This window comes from Carcharodon carcharias, chromosome 3 (genome assembly GCF_017639515.1).
Source record: "Carcharodon carcharias isolate sCarCar2 chromosome 3, sCarCar2.pri, whole genome shotgun sequence".
NCBI lineage: Eukaryota > Metazoa > Chordata > Chondrichthyes > Lamniformes > Lamnidae > Carcharodon > Carcharodon carcharias.
This window is the reverse complement of record NC_054469.1, coordinates 205,597,795-205,617,554: the sequence shown is the minus strand read 5'-3', so window position 1 is coordinate 205,617,554 and position 19,760 is coordinate 205,597,795. Positions and strand designations below refer to the sequence as shown.

General features: G+C 42.6%; 1 protein-coding gene across 2 annotated transcripts in view; it reads right to left on the bottom strand.

The window, feature by feature from the left end:
- LOC121276244 overlaps positions 1 to 19,760 on the bottom strand; it is a 213,998-nt gene that overhangs the window by 63,179 nt on the left and 131,059 nt on the right. For both annotated transcript variants that reach the window (XM_041184439.1, XM_041184440.1), the window contains one exon: positions 5,057 to 5,175. In XM_041184439.1, coding sequence (XP_041040373.1) covers positions 5,057 to 5,175 — 119 coding nt within the window. The remainder of the gene's footprint in view (positions 1 to 5,056; positions 5,176 to 19,760) is intronic.

The following is a 19,760-nucleotide window of genomic DNA, read 5'->3' as shown; positions in this document are numbered from 1 at the left end:
TCTCCAAGCAATTATTGACCCTACATGATCCAGCTTGACCTGAATTTCCCATGGCCTGAACCACCCAACCTGAAATCCAGCAATATCCAAAATCCAGCATGGGCTTGGTCCCAAGGTTACTAGATTTGAGGTAGTGTAACTGGAACACTTAATTTTTTGACTTTTTTTTTAAACTAAAGGCACTAATGTTTTTAAGGTAAAGGAATGTCATGGGAACCTGTTAAGCATTCATAATCTAAAAGTGCCACTTCTTCCCACAGAAGCATTGAGAATCTGCTTATTATTTTCATATGTGATCACATTATACTCAGTGCCATACCACTTTACATCATGATTCATGAATTCCAAAACTTCATTCCATCACTAGTTCAGTTCTATTATATAGCTCTATACAGATAGCTTGTTTACTTTCTGGGTATGTATTAAAGAATGCCAAAACTGTTCTTTGACAACATATAATATTTGTTTTCTTATATTCAAAGATTTCTATGCTCAACTTGTTGCCTATATTCTGGTTCAGCAGAGAAACTATCGTGACAAAGAAGTGTTGACCATTGTAATAAGAGCAGGCGTTGAGAGAGAGGCCGTGGTATTTGCTTCTGTAAAAAAAATGGCTTTGAGCAATTTCCATTGATTATACACAAAAGGCCTAAAGACCACACACATTTGTACAAAGGGAAAGAAAGGTTTCAATTTCTCTGAGAATTACATCATTTCAAACATGCTTCATAAATTCACTGCCAATAAATCCATTCTAAGATAGAAACTTGGTCAAAAATAATTGTGCATTGAGTGAGCCAGCTTAAGGGGAAAAATATCAATTTTTTTTTAAGCATTAGGTATTTAAAGACCTCAGAATAGTTAATATATAAAAATCTGTGCTATTGGTTCACAAAAGAGATGGAAGTCTGCTGGCCTTATTTAATTTGGTCCATTTGTGACTCCAGTACAACACCAACATGATTGATTCTTAACTTCCCTCTGAAGTGGCCTAGCAAAACCACACAGTTGTTAAACCACTACACAACTATAAAATTCTAACCATGCGGTTCAAGAAGATGGCCCACCATCACCTACATCGAAGAACTAACAATAACAATAACTTATATTTATATAGGGTCTTTAACATAATGAAAACAAAAGACACTTCACAGGAGCATGACAAAAGAAAGCACAAGGCCCGGTCACATAAAACGGGATTAAGACAGATGACCATAATTTTGGTCAAAGAAGTAGTTTTAAAAAGTGTTTTAAAGGAGGAATGCAAGGTAGAGACGCAGAGAGGTGCAGGGAGGAATTTTCAGAGCTTGGGACCTAGGTAACTGAAGGCATGGCCACTAATGATGGATCAATTGTAATCGGGAATGCATATGAGATCAGAAAAATGTAGATATCTTGGAAGGTTGTGAGGCTAGAGGAGATTACAGGGGTAGGAAGAGGCAATCCCATGGAGGGTTTTGAAAGCAAGGGGTGCAATTTTCCATTTATGAGACTAAGTGCAGACAGTTTCAGCGGTGCTCACCCTGCTGCTCAGAATGGTGGGAACTCACACCCAATTCCGCACTTGGAAGTTCATTAATTATGCACAGGCAAGTAGCGGACCGAATCACCTGGCAGGTCGGCAGCCGATTTGTCTGCCCGCCATCAGCTGGCGGAGTCGACGGTCCGGGGGTCATATGTAAACGCCAGTCCAACACATACATTTCATTCTCTCCAGTCCACCTCTCTTTAGGAGACCATTACATATTTCTCCCATGCACAAGAACAAAGTCGTAAGCCTCAAGAAGGCAGCAGCACCCCACTTCACCCACCGGGCCCTCGAGGCCTTGATCCAGGGAGTGCGGGTGCACAGGCATGTCCTGTATCCCAAGGATGAATCCAGGAAACAAAGCAGCCTCACCTCTCTGGCCTGGGAGGCAATTGTACAGGAGGACAACGTGGCTGGCAACTGCGTTCAAAACACAATCCAGTGCAAGATGTGGATGAATGATCTCATCTGCTTTACTAGGGTAAGTCAACCAGCCAAGCCCAAGGACAGCGATTGTGAGACAGCCCGCACACCAAGCTGTGCTTTTTCCCCCTGGAGCAAACAGCCCTTGCCCCTTCCTGCAGCTGGAGGACACTGTGCTCCCAATAATTCCTCCTGCTGCATACCTGCTGCATCCCTGGATTGTCTCCTATATCTGACTTCTGGTTATGAGGTCCACACAGCCCCTGGATTGCCTGTACTCTCTGACTCCTTTCCACATCACTACAGCAGTGTCTGCACTCTGGGACTCCTGGCTGGAAGCCCCACACCAAGGACTAGGACTTTCACAGAGTTCCCCATTGCCCTGATGACTGAGGACTACAGTGTTCCCTCCCAAACCATCACCCCCGTCTTCTGAGTCTCCATGTGACCATCCGTCTTGTGCCAGACTAACAACACCCCCTTCATATTCCAGCGTCTGCGTGCATCCCCTTCCAGTCAAACATGTGCTATCTCTTTGAACCCCTTGAAATATCAACATTTCATGTACCCTTGTTGGGTTCCAGCTTCCCACCCCTCGGTCTACCCCCTGCCTGCTATTGTTCCCCATCCTCCTCCACCTCCTTGCCTCTCTGCCTTCCATTGTGCCCTCTTCCCCACTCACAGCCCTTACACAGCCTTCCTTCCCCATTGCCTCCCTTTTGTTCATTATTTCCACCCTCGCTTCACACCCCACCCTCGATCGAAATGCTCATTTCTGAAAATGGAGTTCTGCCCGAGTTCCACTGCACAAAGGTGCCCTTGTGGACAATGGTCTCAGCTACTGAGAGCAAAAGACCCCAGCACTCCCCAACCCCAGCTGCAGTACTGGTCAGGGTCTGAAAGTGGAGGCCTGCATGACTACCACAGCACAGTGGTGTACTTCTGAACAACGTTGGCAAAGATCAGGAGCAGACCAACCCTACAGCCCCAGCAGTGTAGCATTCATCGCAACAAGACCGGAGCAGCGCTATAGCAGGTAGGACGTGTATATTGCACTCACCTTGAAGTCATGGGCAAACTGAGGTCTGATGTGTGCATGCCAACCTTTTCAAACTGATTTCAGGCTGACGTTATTTCCCGCTGGCGTGATGCAAGATTGGATGGCACCACGAGTTTCCGGCATAAGCAGCTGTTTTAATGCGCATTCATAAGATGGTAATGAATGCAAATGGTGTTCACACCACTAGGCAGCAGGATAAATGACTCACCATTACCCTGCCATCAGCAGAATCAGAAACTACATTTACGCCGGACAGTTTCTGATCTTTTGCCTGCCGGGATCTCCACTTCCACCCACCCAGCATGAAACCCGTGGTGGGAAGGATGAGAAAGTTCCACCCAAGGTGAGAATTTTAAAGTCAAGACCAGGAGTCAACATAAATCAGCGTGGGCACAGGGATGATTGGGGAATGGGACTTGGTGTGAAATAAAATGGACAACTGAGTTTTGGATTACCGCAAATATTAGCAGTGTAGATTGTGGGGGACTAGCCAAAAATGCATTGGCATTGTCGAGTCTAGAGATAACAAAGGCATGAATGGCCCATAAATACCAATAATGCCCACACCCACCTTGAGGCTAGGTTAGTGAGACAACATTTAAAAAGTGCAAAAGCATCAGCCCAATTTTATAGGGAATATGTTAAAAAAAAAATGACACTCTCTTGGAAGATACCATGAGCCTTGCAATATAGCTTGCAGACCCAATTTAACATGGAAGACCAGAATCATCCTGGACCCTAGACCTACTGCTGTTTATCTGTTCCCAATGTAATGCTCCTCAAGCTCTCAGCAGTGAGGACTGCTGGCAATAATTTGCTTTCTTAACTCAATTTGTTGTCACAGTCTGATCATCATCATGTCACTTTATGCCATGACTCCAGCCTATTGCTTTTCAGCCACCACAGCTCTTTGATAATCTTGCTGCAATTTCCCCTAAAGATCTTAACTTCCTCAAAGTGCTTACATTTTTAGCACTGTAACCACGAAAGCTACTGAACAGAAAAATTGCTGCTGTTGGTAAAGATACCAATAATGGGAATAAAAGTTTGTCCTTACACTTTGGTGAAAGAACTGCTTTTGCTTATTAGTGATACCTTCGAAGTTTAGCCATTATAGTTTTACAATGCAATAGTTGTAGATGCACGAACAAAACTTTATGTAACATGGATATGTTTGTCTTTGGAATCAATGATTATGAAAGAATCTAAAGCTGTTGGAAACCTGGCATGATTTAGTTGTACTGCCTGGCATTACCAGGTGCCATGCCCTGGTAGTTGCTAAAAAAAAATGACGCCTGTCCCAAGAAAGATTGGCACTGCACCGCAAGTTTTTGTGGCAGGTTTAATTGGCAATTAGTGTGCGAATGCAGTAACTTCATGAAACCCACGGGGAGGCTGAGGGTGAACTGTCATTTTCTGCAAAGCTCTTGGGGAATGGTGTGAATCATCCAGCAATTTATGGTACGTTGCTATTCAGAAGGTATCTCTTCCCCACCACAAACTGCTGGATGATTTCTACAATAACAACAGCATGTTAAACTCACCGTTCTTATATAGCAAATTCTGGATCAATGTTTTTGTTGTGCAAAAACCGAACACGCAGAGAAATCCCCAATTATGCAGCTTGCGGATTAAAGGGGCAGTTTGAGAATTTGAATTCAGTGTTTTAACCTCTGGAAATAAAAAGCCAGTATCAGTGAAAGTGATCATGAAGCTGTCTGATTGGCTTAAAATCCTAACTGGTTCACGAATGTCCTTTAGGGGAGGAAACCTGTTGTCCATACCCAGCCTAGCCTATGTGTGTCTCCAGTTCCACATCAACATGGTGTTATCTGCACTTTAAAGTGACAAAGCAAGCCATTTAGTTGTATCAAAAAGAAAAGGCTCACCGCCACAGTCTCAGATTAGCTAGGGTTGGGCAATAAATATCGGCCTTGTCACAGCCTGAAAAGTAATTTTGAAAAGGTGTTGTCACTTATCTGATCTGACAGCTCCTTGTATTCCCAACTCGTATGTGTTTATTATTTGTGACAGATGCTACTCACGTCTAGCAGGAGCTCCCCTTCTGACAGCCAATTTTCAGTCAAGAGGGTGGGCTGACTGTCCCTCATGTCATGGTTGATAAGTTGGTGGGATTCCTTCCTCAACCCTGTCTCCTCAAAGGCTGTAAAACAATTAAAATTTAAAAAAAAGTTAGCCAAGCCTAATATAGTGCACGCTAAAGAACTACAACCATTGTAAAGGAAGCATTCAGTGAAAAACAATACTGCTTCAGACATATTCATCAGACAGCTTGTGATCTACTCACCTCCCCTGTAAGTTTGATCTACTTAAATACAGAATGGTAAATTCTCTGGGTGGTTAAGGGTAGGGGAGGAAGGGGGTACCCTAGGTGAAGATTTTTCACCTGCTACCCCAATGGAAAATGGTCAAAAAGAAGAAATGGTGGGAGAAAGTGTTCTTTCCCATTTTCCAGTCACCACAGGCAGAAATATTTAGTGATTAGGGGTAGGAGGTCCCAAATAGAATTTTGGTGCATACTTACGAGAGGGGAGGGGTGGACCAAAAAACTGCAGGTATGACGATCCGATGTACATGTGGGGTTCACCCAATAATCGTCAGCCTGAGCTTAGGAGGCTGAAGCCGTGTTTGCCAATTGTGGCAGAGAGCACCAGGCTAAGATTTCGGGAAAGGAGGCAGGCCTTTTAACCTGCCCACTCCGGATTTGGCTGGCTTCCATTTCTACCTTGTGCAGGTTCGGCTGTAGGCCACTTAGGGCCTAGACACTCTGGGAAATCCCACATCCCAGCAGTCTCAATATGGAGGAAGGTTCACGATGGTGGGTTAGGTCCCATCTCCCCATTCCCACCTCTGACATGAAAACTTGTTTCCCGTTCTGGCCATGACTCAATTTTAATATTCTCACCCTGGCATTCAAATCCTTCCATGGCTTTATCCAGGCCTATTTCTGTAACCTCCTCCAACAACTTGAGATCTCTGCACTCCTCCCATTCCAGCAGCTGGGACTGGGATTATGACAATGACTGAAATTAGTAGTGCGACTAAGATTATCAGTGTGACCGGGGTTAGGTCTGTGAGCAGGATTGGCAGCATGACCAGGGTTAGCAGTGTGACAGAACTACTAGAGCTATTAGGATTAGCAGTGTGATTGGGATTAGCATTGTGACTATGATTAGCAGTGTGATTGGGATTGGTATCATGATTGGGATTAGCAGCGTAATATGGATTAGCAGCATGATCGGGATTAGCAACAAGATATAGATTCGCAGTGTGATTGGGATTAGCAGTGGGAAATGGATTAGCAGCATGATCAGGATTAGCAGTGTAGTTGGGATTAGCAGGGTAATCGGGATTAGAACATGATTGGGATTAGCAGCAAGATTGGGATCAGTAGTGTGTTTGGGATTAGCAGTGGGATATGGATTAGCAGCATGATCAGGATTAGCAATGTGATTGGTATTAGCAATAAAATTGGGATTAGCAGCATGATTAGGATTAGCAGTGCATTTAGGAATAGCAATGTTATTGGGATTAGCATTATGATTGGGATTAACAGTGTGTTTGGGACTGGCAATGTAATCAGCATTAGCATTGTAATTGGGATTGGGAGCGTAATCAGGATTAGAAGTGTGATTTGGATTGGCAGCGTTATTGGGATTAGCAACGTAATTGGGTTTAGCATTCATTGGGATTAGCAGTGTGATTGGGATTAGCAGCGTAATTGGGATTAGCAACGTTATTAGGATTAGCATTGTAAATGGGATTAGCAGTGTGATTGGGATTAGCAGCATGACTGGGATTTGCAGCGTGATTAGAATTAGCAGTGTAACCAGGATTAGCAGCGTAATCGGGACTGGCAGTGTGATTGGGACTAGCAGTATGATCGGAATTAGCAGTATGGTTGGGATTAGCAGTGTAATTGGGATTAGCAGTGTGATTGGGATTAGCAGCGTGATCGGGATTAGCAGTGATTGGGATTAGAAGCATGATTGGATTAGCATCATGACCAAGATTAGCAATGTAATTGGAATTAGCAGTATGATTGGGATTAACAGTGTGGTTGGTATTAGCATTGTGATCAGGATTAGCAGTGAGGTTGGGTTATCTGTGTGGTTGGGATTAACAGTTTGGTTGGCATTAGCAGTATGACTGAGATTAGCAGCGTGATCAGGATTAGCAGTGATTGGGATTAGAAGTGTGATTGGAATTAGCAGCATGATCAGGATTAGCAGTGTGGCTGGGATAAGCAGCATGATCGGGATTAGCGGTGTGGCTGGGATTAGCAATGTGATTGGGATTAGCAGCGTGATCAGGAATAGCAGTGTGATTGGGATTAGCAGTGTGGTCGGGATTAAAAGTGTAATTGGGATTAACAGTGTGATTGGGATTAGCAGCGTGATAGGAATTAGCAGCATGATTGTGATTAGCATTGTGGTTGGGATTAGCATTGTGATCGGGATTAGCAGTGTGACTGGGATTATCAGTGTGATTGGGATTATCAGTGTGATTGGGATTATCAGTGTGATTGGGATTAGCAGCATAATCAGGATTAGCAGCATAATCAGGATTAGCAGTGTGATTGGGATTAGCAGCGTGATTGGGATTAGCAGCGTGATCAGGATTAGCGGTGTTATTGGGATTAGCAGCAGAGTATGGGCAGAATAGTCTTCCCTGGAAAACATCACAGCAAAGCTCAGTCCAGTGCTACACAGACATTCCACTGTCCATCAGGAATAGCTGTAGAACAATCTAGATTGGAAACTCTGCGAGATTAGTTCCACACTCCCCCTCCCCCCTCAAATCTGAGGCAACTCAACCCAAAATAAACCAACCTGGGAAAATGTTGGTATCAGTGGATTAACCTACAGGTGGTGGAATTCAGGATATAGGTCTAGCTTTGCTCTAGTGTCTGTTTACCACTAATATCTAGTGACGGTTGGCTGAGGACTGCATCCCTCAAGCTCTCTGAAAACACTCTTAATTGTAGAAGATGCAGAAGATCCATGCCTCCCATCCCAATTCTGACTTTCCTTAACCCTTTTATCCCTGTGAGTGTCAGGAATTTCCATCACTTTGAATGGGAGCAATCTTGTCTGAACAACTGGGGCTTTCAGGCACCTTCTATAAGGGAGTTTTTGTGGAAAGCTTGAGAAATTAAAAGCCACCTCAATAGCTAGGCTTTCACAATGACTGTGGGTTTCTAGTGAGCTGTCAGAAACTTGTGATGAGGAAGACAACCTCCCTCAAACATCCCTGTGGTAGTTAGAGATCAGCTCTGTGCTGAATTAGTAGAAATGAGCCAGGACAGTAGGTCAGCACCAACGGTTTCAGCCCAATCCAACTCATCATGGTTTAGGCGCACCAAACTAACCAGAATGTGAATTTATATAGCACCTTTAAATGTAGTAAATCATCCCAGAGCACTTCACAGGAGCTTTATCCAACAAAATTTTACACCAAACCACATAAGGAAATATTAGGTGAGCTAGCCAAAAGCTTGGTCAAAGAGGCAAGCATTAAGGAGTGTCTTAAAGGGGGAGAGTGAGGTAGAGAGGCAGAGAGGTTTATGGCGGGAATTCCAGAGTTAAGGACTTGGGCAACTGAAGGCATGACCACCAATGGTGAATCAACTCAGGGGATGCACTAAGAAGCTTGAATTAGAGGAGTGCAGAGATCTTGGAGAGTTGTTGGGCTGTAATAGAGATTGAATGGGGTGAGGCCATGGATGGATTTGAAAACAAGAATGAGAATTTGAAAGGCAAGGCATTGCTGGACCAAGAGCCCATGTGGGTCAGCAAGTGCAGGGGGATGGGTGAAAGGGACTTGGTGCAAGTTAGAATACAGGCAGCAGAGATAGGGATGAGCTCAAGTCTATGGAGGGTAGAAACAAGTTGGGGGGTCAGACAGTACAGCAGTAAAAATAGCCATATCTGGGGATAACATAGGCATGGATTGGGCAAATCAGCATGGTTTCATCAAGGGGAGGTCATGTCTGACAAATCTGTTAGAATTCTTTGAGGAGATAATGAGTAGGTTAGACAAAGGAGAGCCAATGGATGTTATCTACTTGGACCTCCAGAAGGCCTTTGACAAGGTGCCGCACAGGAGGCTGCTCAGTAAGATAAGAGCCCATGGTGTTAGAGGCAAGGTACTAGCATGGATAGAAGATTGGCTGTCTGGCAGGAGGCAGAGAGTGGGGATAAGGGGGTCCTTCTCAGGATGGTGGCCAGTAACTAGTGGAGTTCCGCAGGGGTCAGTGTTGGGACCACAACTTTTCACTTTATACATTAATGATCTAGATGAAGGAACTGAGGGCATCCTGGCTAAGTTTGCAGATGACACAAAGATAGGTGGAGGGACAGGTGGTATTGAGGAGGCGGGGAGGCTGCAGAAGGATTTGGACAGGTTAGGAGAATGGGCAAAGAAATGGCAGATGGAATACAACGTGGGAAGTGTGAGGTCATGCACTTTGGTAGGAAGAATAGAGGCATAGACTATTTTCTAAATGGGGAGAGAATTCAGAAATCCGGAGAGCAAAGGGACTTGGGAGTCCTAGTCCAGGATTCTCTTAAGGTTAACTTGCAAGTTGAATCGGTAGTTAGGAAGGCAAATGCAATGTTGGCATTTATTTCGAGAGGACTAGAATATAAAAGCAGGGATGTGCTGCTGAGGCTTTATAAGGCTCTGGTCACATTTAGAATATTGTGAGCAGTTTTGGGCCCCATATCTCAGGAAGGATGTGCTGGCCCTGGAGAGGGTCCAGAGGAGGTTCACAAGAATGATCCCAGGAATGAATGGCTTAACATATGAGGAACGTTTGAGGACTCTGGGTCTATACTCGATTGAATTTAGAAGGATGAGGGGGGATCTGATTGAAACTAACAGAATACTGAAAGGCCTGGATAGAGTGGATGTGGGGAAGATGTTTCCATTAGTAGGAGAGACTAGACCCGAGGGCACTGCCTCAGAGTAAAGGGAAGACCTTTTAGAAGAGAGATGAGGAGAAACTTCTTTTAGCCAGAGAGTGGTGAATCTATGGAATTCATTGCCACAGAAGGCTGTGGAGGCTAGGTTACTGAGTGTATTTATGACTGAGATAGGTTCATGATTGGTAAGGGGATCAAAGGTTATGGGGAGAAGGCGGGAGAATGGGGTTGAGAAACTTATCAGCCATGATTGAATGGCGGAGCAGACTCGATGGGCTGAATGGCCTAATTTCTGCTCATATGTCTTATGGTCTTATGGATGAGTCTTCAGCAGCAGATGAGCTGAGGCTGTGGCACAGCCAGGTGGTGTTACTGAATGAGGTAAAGGGGAACAAATCAAGCTTGGCTCCAACTGTCAAGTGCCATTCAGTGCACCTCTGCTGCATGAATGTTTGTCCAGGAGTTGAGGGAGGACAGGTCAGGTTTTGGCCCTGGTGTCTCTAGGTTAAATACAGTCCACTGTCAACAACTCACACTTGCAATGATTCACCACTTGGATGCAGGGACTCAGATCTCATGAGAGTGTACTCCAGCAAGGAGTTAACACCTCCAGGAGGGGAGGGGGCCAAACTGGTAATATCATCTTGTAATTTCTTTGCTTGAAGTTTGTGGCTTTCCTCAAATGCCGCTTTCCATTTGATGCCATCCCACTGTTGGAACTGTACTGCGCCATCTGAAAGTTTTATTTTTCACAGTATATTTCCGTGGAGGTATTTTCCCCGCTTCCGACTATGCACTTTTAAATATGTATACACACATATATAGGTTGTCATTTTGATCTGTTTTACTGCATTCTGAAGAGGCATTTTTTAGGTTTCCCTCTCTGTCTGTATGACGGACCACGGATGCCAAGTCTCAGGTTTAATAACCGCTCAGGCGTGTCTGAATACATTCATCCCTGACAGCTTTGCGTGCAGTCGACACAAGAAGATATCTTCACTGGAGGCACATGGGCGGGAGTTGGGCACAGAGCCATCTCATCAGTATAGCTCCACCCCCACCTCCACTTCCACCCTCCCCCCCCCACCACCCCCACAACTCCCATCCCAATCTCAAAAAAACAGTGAAATTCCATCCAACTGAAACACCGAACACAAACTGCCAACTAGGCAAAGCTCCACTGTCACGCAATGTAGCAGACTGTCAATCTTCTCCCTGTGTCTGACAAGCTATTGGCTTCTGTTCAAAGCCATTGCGTGCAAGCGGGCAAGCCACATAACTCTATAAAGAATTTCATAATAACAACAGCTGTTAAATATTGATGACTGCTGCCAAGCACTCGGCGCTATTCTTAAAGGTTAAGCCGGAATGTAATGGAACCTAATTCATTACTGTTTGTTGTATCAGATATCCAGAGTTTTCTCCTTATTTATGACACTCGTGTCTGATGGAAAAACAAATACGCTAAATATACATATACACAGAGAGAGAGAGAGCAATGCAGAAAATTAAGAAAGAAAAAGACAGAGAGGAAGAGAAAAAAGGGGGGAAAGGAATATAAAGAAAAAAGAGAAATAGAGGGAATAAAAAGAAAGGGAAAAGGAATGAGGAAGAGAAAGAGTGGAGGAAAGAGGGAGAGCATTTTTTTTTTGGATTCAGGTTTCCTCTTTAGAAATCTGTGCCTGTGCAGATTACATGTCAGGGGTTCTGGATCAACAATCTTGCGCAGTTTCTGATGTGCGGACTCGGTGAGACACGAGCACAAAGTCAGAAAATTTAGTCCCCCAGAGGCTAAAGAGAGAAAAGGAAGAGACTCGCCGTCTGCTAAATTTAAAAGCAAAATCGTGTCATCTGCTAAAGCTTTTCTGCAAGACACTTCAGCAGGTCTGCAAACAGATGTGTTGCACCCGTGATACTGGTCCCCTGTAGGTCATTTCCCTGATAAGTGTTTAAAGTTTTTATTTTTTAAAATAAATAACCCCTTTCTTCCTCCTGAATCGCTTCCTTTTCCTCTCCCCACCCCCAAACTGGAAAAGTGCACGGCAAAAATGCACTGTAGCACACAGGTCCTCAGATGCTGCGTCATTCACCAATTTTGTGTTCTGGAAATTTTACCTTGACACCACTTCCTTCCTTGTGGTTAGGAAGTGTTTTATGCCTTTTAGAACTGCCTCAGTACTCATGCACCCAAAATGAGACATGCACAATAGATGGTGCAATGAGACATTCTTAGCAATTAAGAACACAGGAACAGAAGTAGGCCATACAGCCCTTTGGGCCTGCCATTCAATTAAATAGTGGCTGCTCCATACCTCTTCATTTAACTGTCTTTGCTCCGTATCCGTTGATACCTTTACCACAAATCTATCTCATCACTTAAAAGATCCAAACGTCCCAGCATACAGAGCTCTTTGGGGGAGAGAGTTCAATATTACTACAACTCATTGTGTGGAAAAAATGCTGCACAATTTCACCTTTGAATGCTCTAACTTTATGTTCCCTTGTTCTTGATTCCCCACCAGAGGGAATGCTATAGCATCTAACCTACTGAACCCTTTGAACATTTTAAATATCTGTCAGATCAGCTCTCAATCTCCAAAGCACAAGAGAAGACAAACCAAGTTTATGCAACCTGTCCTCATAATTTAAACCCTAGTATCATTCTGGCAAATCTGTGCTGAGGTTCCTCCAAGGTCAATGCATTCTTCCTGAGATGCAGTGTCCAAGTACTGCAGATGGGGTCTGACCAAGGCTGTGTATTACCAAGAAGCATAACTTTCTCCTCTTTGAATTCCAGCTCCCTTGACACAAAGGTCAACCTTCCATCAACTTTTTGATTGGATTCTGCTGGGGATAGACTCTTAGAACAGGATTTTCCCATGAGCTTTGGTATCAAGTGGGGCTTCTGAGCCTGTACTTGTCAGGAGCCAGACTGGTGGAGCTATTTTCCTAACTGGCTGCCCCTCCTTGCTTGTCACCCTACCAAGGATGGCAGGTAGTATCCCAGCAGCTCCAACAGCATTGGCAGCCCCAGGAGAGATGGACGTTGCTGTTGCTGACACAGGAGGCCAGGAGGACACCTTAAAATGGAAGCACCCATTTCAGAGTGGGGAGGCGGCAGGCTTCTTGGATCAGAGGGATACCTTTCCGGCCTGCAGCCCTCTCTCTGGGGATGGAGCCTCCTGCTCCGATGGTGCCCTGGGCTGCCAAAGGGTGGACACCTCCATGGCGTTGACAGCCCCCCTACCCCACCCATTACCTACAAAGAGCCAACAACGCTGCAAAATTGCTCTTAACTGGGACATTAACTATTTAAATTGCCCACCCGCCCTCCCTCGAGGAGCTAGCCTACACGCTCCCCATTATTCTCCTGACCCCTCCTCCCACCTCACCATTACCAGGAAATTCCAGCCCATCGGTCTGGACAGCACACAAGCACCAGGTTCCCGGAATCCAAGTTAGAAGGGAAACAGCACAACGAGCAACTTGAGGGGTCAGTCTATCCCCAGTAGATGCCATGTTCTTGAAACACATTCCCAACTCTGACCGGCGAAGCTTGCTCACTGCAAGTCATAGGGAAATCAAACTTGAAGAAGGGGGTAAAATGGCCCCTCCATAATCCTCCTGAATAATTTGTATGTCAAATGATTTTTTTTATATCAACTTTGAAATTATACATCCCAGTTTCCATAGAGAACATTGGTGTCTTCTCAATTCCTAATGACAAAATTGTAAAACGGAATCAGAGAATGCTCTTTAATTTAAAGCATTCTTGGAACAAGAAGAGTGTAATATTGGGTGTTCCTGATTCTGGTGTGCAGATACTATTGCAGTACTCGAAGGGAACAATCTTTTGAATTACCTAACATTCCTAGTGATATTTATAAACACCAAGGGCCAGAATGCATTATCTGCCTTTTGCCATAAGTCCCAGTGCTTTGGGTTGAAAATTTGCAGGAAAATACTAATGCTATTTCACTTTGCACAGAATACAATGTACTCACAGAATTAATTAGGGATGTTTATCGGGAATTGGAAACTTTTCACAATTTTCTTCCTCTAATGCTTCAGTTTCATGTGTTTGTACTTCTACACTATTTCATACTGTGGGCCCTAAGCTCTCAAAGATGCTATGTTCTCTTATAAAACACAAGGAATAAATTCTTCTCAGCCAAATGGAGATATTGGAAAAGGGAAACTATCACAGGCTTGTGAGAAGAGACAAAGAATCTGAAGTTAATTTCCTGAATAACTGGCGGCTGACTGTCTGTGCATTGTTAACAGTTGACTTGGAGCTGCCAGCACTGTGATTTAATGAATAATATAAAGGGAATCCTGCAAAAAAACATACATGCAATCGAGGCTCGCCATGAGTTGCAAGCTAATAATTTAGATAAGTGCTTTTGATGTAATATTAGAGATGCCGTCATTTGGGTGAAATGTTAAACTGTGGTCCCGTCTGCCCTCTCAGGTGGACATAAATGATCCCATGTTTTGAAGAAGAGCAGGGGGGTTCTCCTTGGTGTCCTGCCCAATATTTATATCTCAACTAACACCTCAAAACAGATGATCTGGTCATTTACCTCACTAATGTTTATACAAAATTACTGTGCCCAAATTGTCTGTCACGTTTCCTACATCATAACAATGACTATGCTTCAAATTGGCTGTAAATTGCTTTGAGACAATCAGATGGTAGTGAAAGGCACTACATAAATGCAAGTTCTTTTTTTCTTTCTAATAAGCCTCACAAATGAACCTTCAGTGGTTCATCAACATGAACAAGATACCTATTTATTCTGTGGATATATATACCAGACTCCAGTGAAAAAAAAAACTTCCTTAACCTATAATATGGAATTGCATTTCTCCCTACACACTTAAGGATAGAAATTTTGTAATCCTGAAAAAATACAGATTGATGGCCTGTTCTCAACTCTGAACCATTGATGCAAGAGCATATCAGATGGTGTCTAAAATTGAGCTGCTATCACCCATTTACCATTCCTGTTGAAGATGAATTTATACCCCTGAATAGTTAAGTCAGAACCACTCCAGGAACCTCATGTGATTTGAAGAGCATTTTCTTACATTGGGAATTTGGCTGAATGGATTGAAAGTCCCAACTTAGTGATAATAAGAATATCCGGGACACCATTCTAGGTTTTCTGAGGGGGTTGAAGGGGCATTTTTGTAGCAAAGGACCTTCCCACACTAATTTAACTTCCCTCTGAAGTGGCCTAGAAAAGCATCCAGTTGTACGGAACTAGGGAATATTCTTGTCAGTGATTCCCAGTCCCTAAGAATGAACAAAACTAATTTACTGAAGGGGTTGTGATGACATAGATAATGGAGGGAAATCAAATCAAGTCTACAATCCTAAATTTCTCAAATTTTTCAATCTCATATTAGTTACCAAAGCTCTAACTGAGGCAAAGAAGATTCGGTGGGGGGAAACTAACCCAGGTCTTTAAAACATTAAAAGACACATGATAATGATGGTGTAGACAATTTAACTTCACCCATAATCACAGAACTTTGAACAGTTCAAAGTTAACAAGCCAGGCCTAGAGATCAAAAGAGTTGCTTTCTTTTCCCCCAGAGAGTAATTCATTCATTATTGTAACAGGCTCCCACCAAAATTGCAAATACTGTGCCATTTAATTCCTTTAAAGAGGGACTGGATGACTAAGGCCAGCACTGAAAATTACAGATGGATATGGAGTTCAGTAAATGCTATTGTTTATCTTACTCAATGAACACTTCCTGTGCCTATATAAAATAAAAGGTTCACAACAAACAACAACAGTGGACAGATAAATGCCACATTTTAAATCTCCATTCAGTTATATCCTGTATGCCTCAGATGTTAGCTGATCAAATGTGCAGTAATATACAACTGGTGAAGGACGACTAATGCCAAATTGATATCATGGAAGTTTACTAGGCTAACCTTGGTGGTCAGAGAATCTTATCTTTGAGGGAGTTTGCGTGTAGTTACTTATTTCATTTAGGATATCAAATAAGTTGGAGTGTACATTATATATAGATGCCAGTGGTAGCATTCTCACCTCTGAGTCAGAAGATTATGCATTCAAATCCTACTCCAAGCACTTGAGCACAAAAATCAAAGCTGCCACTCCAGTGCAGTACTCAGGGTTGCCGCGTGGTGCTGTCTTTTGAATGTGATGTTAAATTGAGGCTCTGTTTTCCCACTCAGGTGAACCATAAGAGGTCTCATTGCACTATTTCTAAGAAGGGCAGGGGAGTCTCCCCAATTTTCTAGTCAATACTTAATCCTCAATCAATATCCCTATAAGACAAATTAGCTAGTCAATATCACTTTTCTGCTTGCGCTACTTTGCTTTGTACAAATGGTTATTGTGTTTCCTAGCTTACAACAGTGATGACACTTGAAAAGTACTTCACTAGCTGTAAAGCACTTTGGGAAACACAAAGGTGGTGATAAGTGCTATATAAATGCAAATCTTACTTTTTAAATAATCCTTTGGAAAGAGCAGAATTATCTATTCCGTTGACCCAGAGTACATTGTATTTTGGATCTTATTGGCCCATATCTTCAAAAACGCAATGCAATGGACAAAGAAAGGCCTCAATACAAACCCAATACATTTGATTCATCTTCTGTAGGTCATTCCACTGCCTTGGTAGGTAATGGATAAATAGTTTTACCCCAAGGTACAAAGTGAGATATCTATTTTATGGTTCAATTAAAATGGCAATTCCATAAATTACTTGGAACAATAAAAAGATAAGTTAAGTCTTGCATTTATATAATGACTTCCACAACCACAGGCCATCCCAAAGCACTTTCCAGCCATTGAATACTTTTGGAATGTAGTCACTGCTGTAATTTAGGAAATGCAGTAGCCAATTTGCACACAGCAAGCTTCCACAAACAGCTAAGTGGTAGTGACCAGAATGTCTGTTTTTGTGATGTTGATGAGGAATAAATATTGGCCAAGATCCCTTTGGATATCTCCCTGGTCTTCTTCAAAATAATGTCTTGGATCCCTTTGTCGACCTGAGAGGGCAAACGGAGCCTGTTTAACATCTCGTTCAAAAGACACCACCTCCAACAGTGTAGCACTCTGTCAGCACTGCACTGCAGTATTAGCTTTGATTGTTTTGCTCAAGTCCTAGAATGTGATATGAACCCACAACCTCTGACTCAGAAGTGAGAGTTCTACAAACTGAACCATAGCTGACTGAAGCCACTGAAGGAAAACCAGTTCTCACTATTGATCACTGTCCAAAGTCTCCTGTCCAACAGTGTGCTTGGATTTTTTAATGGAACTGGGGTTGGCATTGATCCCAATGCCAAGAGGATGAAATAGTCTATAGGTATGCACAGTTTTAAACTCACATGCTTGACTAAATTAACGGCCTGTTCAGGAGGAATACTGCAGGAAAGGAGAGAAGAGGAGAGAACATCAAAAAGGCAATACTTTCTTCTCAATATTTATTTAAATGGTTCCTGCCAAAATAATACCTAAACCTTTGAACTATCAGTTATTAGTAGCATGTGTTCCATGTATTTATTGGATTGTTCCGATTTATTCTTCCAAATGCAACTCTGACAGGCAGTTACTCTGGAAAGGCAGACAATATGCGATCAATTAAAGACAAGGGATAATTTTCAATTCCACTTCCTGTGTGGTAACCTGATGAAGACCCTGCCCAATGTTCACTCTGTTCAAATCAAAGTTGGTGAAAACTGAGCAGTCTACTCTTCAACTGGCAGAGTGAAAACTGTCCCCAAATATCATTTCAGAAAGCACACACTGGGTTCAGTCTGACTGAATATTATCATATTGAAACATAGAAATTGCTAGACAAATAAAGGCCAAGATCCATATTGCTTTCCTTCTATTTATTTTCTTTCCATCAGTCCCTTCCTGATTGTTTGCCCTTATATGTTAAGCATTCTGCATTTCTCAACATTGAATTTTATCTGCCACCCCTCTCCCCAATTCCCAAGTATATTCAAAATCTCCTGTAGTTTATCCTGTGCAGCTTTGGAGTCTACCACCTTTGTTAGCTTTCTATAATCTGCTAATGTAGCCATTGTGCTTGTGGCTCCTTGTTCCAGATCATTTATGAAGATATCAAACAAAACAGGTCCTCCAATAGACTCCTGTGGAAAGTCACTGGTAGTAGGCAATGCCTATACCACTCGTAGTCATATCATATTTGTTGATTAATCATGGCAAACAATTAGTCTACAAAAGATCCAAACATGAGGTGAGGAAAACCCCATGTGGTCAGCAGCTTTGGGAATGATAGGTCTAAAAGTGATCTGTTCTTTCCAAACTTGCAAAACTTACCATGTCATGTATTCACATTACTTATTTAGTGTATCTAAAAATGTTATTTCCTGTAAGAAATCTATCCAATGTTTATTTGAATGAATCAACACAATCTGCTTCCACCGTCTCTCCAGGCAGCCTATTTTATAGACTTACCACTGCTTCTGCAAATTAGTTTTGATTTTACACCCTTTCAAGATCAGATTGTGTCTTCTGGTTCTACTATTTTGGAGAAGCTCATTATGGCCTATGTTATCTAGTGCTTTTAGACTTCTAAAAACAGCTGTAATATCACTTCTCAATCTTCTCTTTTTCTGTGAAAACATGCCCAATTCAAATAATGACTCCTCATAATCCAATCTGGCCAGCCCCTCAATTATCCTGGTACTTTCAATAGCTGCAAAATCTAATTTGTACTGCAGTGGTCAGAATTGTACACTGAATTAGAAGGCAGGATTACCTCACTATTTTGACTCTTGATTAATTATTTAATACATCCCAAGCTGATTTGCTTTACTCTCTGCCACGGAGTATTGTTCCGATAGCTTAAACTTATTGTCAACCAGGACCTCTAGCTCTCTTTCATTGTTCATTTGCATTATTTTCTTTCCATTTACAGTCCCTTCCTGATTGTTTATTCCCATGTGAAGCACTTTGCATTGAATTCAATTACATTGAATTTTATCTGCCACTTGTCTGCCCAATTTCCAAATATTTTCAAAATCTCCTGTAGATCATATCCTGTAGAGCTTTGGAGTCTATCACCTTCATTAGCTTTGCGCCATCTGCAAATGTAGCCATTGTGCTTATGGTTCCTAGCTCTGGATCAATTATGGAAACATTAAATGAGAAAGGTCCTAAAACAGACCCACTACTAAAGGGCTGATAACAATCTCTGTACCACTAACTTCATAGTTCCGTTGGCAGCCAATTGCATGCCCATTATAAAGAGATTTTCACTGATTTTTGCTTTATTTCGGTACCAGCATTCCCAGGGAAATTTTATCATAGACCTTACTAAAATCCAGGTACGTCACATGTACTGAATTGCCCTCACCGAGCTCCTTCATCACATCACGAAAGAAAGTCAATAAGTTAGGTTGTCAAGACCTCCCCTTCATGGACCCATGTGGGCTATCTTTTATGATTTTATTTCTATCCAGATGCTCCATGGCCTTCTCTTTAATCAGAGTTCCCATAACTTTAGCCACAACAGACATCAGACTCATTGAACTATAGTTTTCTGGATCATTTTTGCTATCTTTTCTGAAAACAGGAGTAACATTTACCTTCACTGCCTACGGAACCACCGTCTCTTGAACATCTTTGCATTTAATGGTTTTATTTTGGGATAAAATTAGGCTGAGGCTCTTGCTTAGCTGGGAAGCTCACAAATAATCACAATTCACACAACTGTGATGTATTTCTAGAAATTCCACAAACTAATTTCTGTAACATACTGATGTACAGGA